General features: G+C 41.3%; 1 protein-coding gene across 5 annotated transcripts in view; it reads left to right on the top strand.

Annotated features, from left to right (window-relative positions):
• Positions 1-5,014, top strand: part of ttll7 (tubulin tyrosine ligase-like family, member 7) — a 69,159-nt gene that overhangs the window by 30,382 nt on the left and 33,763 nt on the right. For all 5 annotated transcript variants that reach the window (XM_034881877.1, XM_034881882.1, XM_034881881.1 and 2 more), the window contains exon 10: positions 4,474-4,568. In XM_034881877.1, the coding sequence (XP_034737768.1) occupies positions 4,474-4,568 (95 nt within the window). The remainder of the gene's footprint in view (positions 1-4,473; positions 4,569-5,014) is intronic.

Raw genomic sequence — 5,014 nt, 5'->3', positions numbered from 1 at the left:
ATATATATATATATATATATATATATATATATATATATATATATATATAAAAGGAAAAACGCAACAGTCCCTGCACCCTGCCAGCCAGCCAGGTTCAGGCGGACTTGTGGCAAAGCTAAGCGTCGGCCCGCTCATTCCCAGGACCTTTACCAGCAGCTCAGCTTGCTCAGCTAGAATTTCTCTGTGTCTGACTGGACCACTAAAAACACCACAAAAAGAACAAAACAGTGATTGATAAGACGGCTGAAACAAGAGAGCGACTTAACATGGCGGCCAGCTGTCTGTCTTTCTGTCGCTCTGCTACTCATGCTCTCCCTCTCCGCTTCGCTTTCTCATTCCACCATTGTGCAGCAACAAACACTCCACTCTGACAGCGGTTGAACTGTGCCGATACCCTTGAGTGTGCGGGGCAGAATGGGAGGCTTGTCAAAGCAAGGGTTGTTTACACTTTGCCAGGAATAATAAGAAGGGGTCGTTTTTCTGAACTGATTAATCACGATGCAGCCCTTGCACTTGTTTGACGAGTATTCCAGACACAGAATAGATGTCGAAGGGGGGGAAGCAATTTGTTGTGGAAAGAAAGCAGCTGATTGTTGTTGATCCATTGGTGTTGCTATGTTATTAGGGTCGTGTGACACATCACAAGCCAAAGACACAAACTGTTTGATGCCACTATGTCATATGATAGGAGTCATATTATAATTGTAAGGGTTTTGCTTTTACTGGGTTTATTCACAATTGAAATGATAACAACGAATTGTTAGACAGAGTTGGAATGAACCTTGTTCTATAGGAGGAACTGGGAATTAGTTCATATCTCTAGTCAGCCAGAATGACCCAAGGCTATGTTAATTATAATGATATTGTTAGGATTTGATTTTGCTGAATGGCCATTACTTATCCTTGAGCAATACACACCACAGGGGCCAGACATTATGAGACTGACCCGGCATTCAAACCAGAGGGTAAATACCCACTTCCCTACTTGGAAATTAATCAACTATATGAAATCAAATAAGAAATATTAAATTTGCTAGTTGCACTTCTACCTCTCTGTTTGTACTTTAGGGCCTGCAATAAAGATCAGTAGACAGGCCTGCAGTTCATAGACAATTAGAACTAACCTACCTCATGCTTTATTTGCCTTCATAAATACTGGCACTTATGTGTAGTAGACCCACACCTACAGGTGCAGGAAATCAAAGAGTAACATGTCCTGTACAGTGTATGTTAATGATTTACAGCTCACCCTCGATCTTTGTTTGCTTACCTGGGTGATCAGATGAAAATAAACCTGTCCTGTGAGAAATTACAGACCGATATGTTCTTTTCCTGGATGCAAATTTGGGCTGCATTGATACAATGCTGATGCAGAACCAAATCAGAACATGAGTAAAAAGGACATTCTTATCTTTTCATCTGACATTTTCATTGAATGTGTCTTGGAGCAAGCGAGGGCTCCTTTAAAACCCTGCCAGAGTCACTTAAGGAAATCAGAGTGGGGGTTTTGGGAGCCTGCAGGGGTTCATTAGGGCCAGACTGGTCCAACTTCCTCTGCCAGAGAGGGAAAGGAGAGCACAGAAACACAGAGAAAGAAATGAATAAGAGAGGTAATGACCAGAGAGTGAGGGCTAGCGCGGAGAGAAACAAACCAGAAGAAGAGGGTGACAGGCGAAGACGGAAAAAAGAAGGGGAGAGACAAAAGATTGAGGGAGAGCAAAGAGAGACAACGAGTGCTGCAATGCCAGTCTACTCCGTGACAGCTTGACACCAAAAATCAAACTAAGAAATGAAGACAAGTAACAAGACAACCGTCGCCAGGATCACTGCCAGTCTGGCTGTTACCTATAGGCTACGGCACTCTAAAGCCATACTCTTTTCATTGTGACTGTCATCTCAGGGAGTGCTTTAAATGAAAACAGACCTCGTCCCTCTTTTTCCTTTGTGCTGTTTCCTTAGGTAAGGCACTGTAGATTGAAGTGGAGCTCTGTCCTTCCCAGCACACAGTGCGATGTATTGTAGACTTCAATCTATTGAGTAAAAGAGTTGGATCGTGTCCCTGTTCCTTTTTTCCTCTTTGCACTGGGAGACATTCATCCCACACCCCCCTTCTTCTGATAAATGGCTTCTGCGTAGAAAAAAATGCACATGTGTGTGCGAGCACACACTCATGAAGCCACGTCTATACAAACTTATGTCATGTTGAAACAGATTTAGTAGCTCACTTGTGGTATTTGTGCATCTATCCTCTGAACTAGTGAAAGAGACAGTGATGGCCCAACAGGCTCATAAAGGTTTATACATTAGCTTAAGGTTAACAGAGACAGCTACAGTTTGGGTTATTTTTTCATACCCTTGCATGCTCTTCACCTTTGATCAGCTCCTCCTTGTAAAACCATTTTGGTACCAAGGGAGTTTTGGGTTTAGGTGTCTGACTGAGGGACAATTTAAGAGTAGCCGTTGATGTAGGTAACAGCTTTACTTTTAATACTTATTTTCAATGCTTATTTTTTTTTACAATTTACTTAAGTCTTCCCAGAATTGTGTTTGCTTTTTTTTGTGTGATCCAAATTGATAATCTTTCAGTAGTTACCAATCTATTTTTGGGCTACCTGCCCCACCGTGGGCAACACAGCCAATGCTCTTGCTAGCTCTCTTCCTTGTTGTGATGTAAATAATATCTTACAGCATTGTTCCCAAACCTGCCATACAGCAGTAAGCATCTTTGTGTCAGGATTAGTAATGGCTAGTTCAGCAGAAGGGAAGAGAAAGAGGTACCAAGTTTCTGAGTGTTACCCCCGCAACCTTTAAGACGCTTTGCACAGCTCTGTAAAGAGCTTTCAGGTTTTGTTGCTGATTTTCAGCCCAAATATCTGTATGGGTGAAAATGGCCTAATGTTGCACACCAACATGTTTTCTCATTGGTCTCTTTCACTATTTTTAACCCAAGATTCTGATTGGTGGATAGAATGAATCCATAATGTGCTCTAAAACCTCTCATTGGCTCAGTGTTGCTCCATTAAAGAAATCTTAATTTGTAATTGGCTGTTGAGCTGCTTTGATTATTTTAACTGTATCCAACTGCTTAAAGGAAGCTAGGAAGAGGACAAATAATGTTTCTGACACAAATACTCACTCCGACTGCAGATTAAGGCTACTGGGAAGGATGGATTTCCAGCTACACTTCCAACACCATTAGCAGTGATTTTTATCTTAGTTCAAAATAATCATTGATTCGCAGATACAGCCATGTTGGGTCATAGTACGTGAGTAGTCAGCTCCACAGACTAAAATGTAACAGACGGCATGTTTCATTCAGTGTGGCTAAGTTAACAATGGTTTGTTTCCACCTGATAATGACCCCTGTGTCTTTGTAAACTGTACAGTATACATTTTCCATACATCTTTTTGACAATAATGACACAAATGTTTTAATTAAAAATAATACATATTTATTGATGGTAAGAAAAATTCTAAAGACATCACACTTTACCCACCCTACTGGTGTTCCCACGTGAAAAAAATGCCGTGAGGAGACAAACTGACTTATCTCAACAATCAAGGTTTATTCACCGAGCCAGCCTTTTGGTGGTCAGCTGTTGCATTGTCCTTTGAAGTCACCTCATAGGAAGACACCATTGCAATCACAATTGCCAGTTTATTCACCCTCCCTCTGAACCTGTCTCCATTTGTTGATCCTTTTTGTTGTCTCAAACAATCTCTTTTTTTTACCGTGGCAGAGAGACAGATGGGACATAACAAAGAGTTAAAGGGTAGAAATGATTTATTGTGTCAGGTATAATAACTGATATCTGAATACCCTGCACTGGTGCTGGAAAGTGTTCTGTTAAGAATGGTAAGTTGCTCTTGAATTTATCCCCTGGGTGATACTGGCTTTTGCACCTCAAATCACAGGTGGCTTATTCTGTTGCCGCTCAGTTGACTCTCTGAGCGCACTTGATTGTATATGATGGGATTTAGTTGAGTGCTGGTTATTCATTGATGCTTACAAAGAGATTATTGGTGGCAGTGGTACAGATAGGTCTTGCAGTGCCTGGCACACTTAAGTTACAGAGTCATTGACTGCTTGCTGTGGTTGGCTGAAAAGGGCACAGTCACTAATCTAGTGACAGTTGTACCTACACAATCTGTTCCTGTACTCATACACAAATATGCTCTTCGTATGCACACACATCAGTATCAGACAGGATTTATGGCCAGGCAAAGGCTAAGAGTTCCAAAGTGTCCTTCAAAGTGAAAAAAACTATCTCTTTCCATCTCTTTCCCCCCTCTTCTCTCCTTCTTGTGTAAACCGATCTCTTTTGTTCCGAAGATGCCCTAAATCCACTCCTGTAAATGCATAGCATTTCTGTCTGCTGAATTGAGAAGAAAGAAAAAATAGTTGAAGTAAGAAAGAAAAATAAAAAAGAATATTCTTTGACTGTTTCTCTCCTCTTCTCTCCTCTCTGGCAGATCAATCGAGCTCCGAGCTTTGGGACCGATCAGAAGATTGATTATGACGTGAAAAAAGGGGTGCTGCTCAATGCTCTTAAACTCCTCAACATTCGGTACTGTTCTTCACCACAGACATACACACACACGCATGCACACATGCTCCCAGAAAGACACGTATAAATTGCATCTAGGGGCCCATTAAGCTTCATGAACGAAGGCACACAAAGCTCACGTCAAATTTTGCTTTACAGGGCTATGAATGTTTAAAGATTTCAATCAATTTTTTCAGTTTCTTTATTGGCAACTTTGGAATTACTTTGATGCAGGGCACACTTCACGGCACATTAGTCTAAAACTAAAAGGTTTGAGCTGTGGACAAAAAATTGCTCCTATCATTAATGTGTGTATTGGTACAGTGGTGTATACAAAGACAGATAATGGCCAATGTACAGAGCATTGCTTCTACTGTGCGCTATGCGCACCCTTCAATTAGACAGACTGTGTGTGTGTGTGTGTGTGTGTGTGTGTGTGTGTGTGTGTGTATGTGTGTGTATGTGTG

This window comes from Etheostoma cragini, chromosome 9 (genome assembly GCF_013103735.1).
Source record: "Etheostoma cragini isolate CJK2018 chromosome 9, CSU_Ecrag_1.0, whole genome shotgun sequence".
Classification (NCBI taxonomy): Eukaryota; Metazoa; Chordata; class Actinopteri; order Perciformes; family Percidae; genus Etheostoma; species Etheostoma cragini.
Note: the sequence above shows the minus strand (reverse complement) of the source record. Positions and strands in the feature narration are given on the sequence as shown.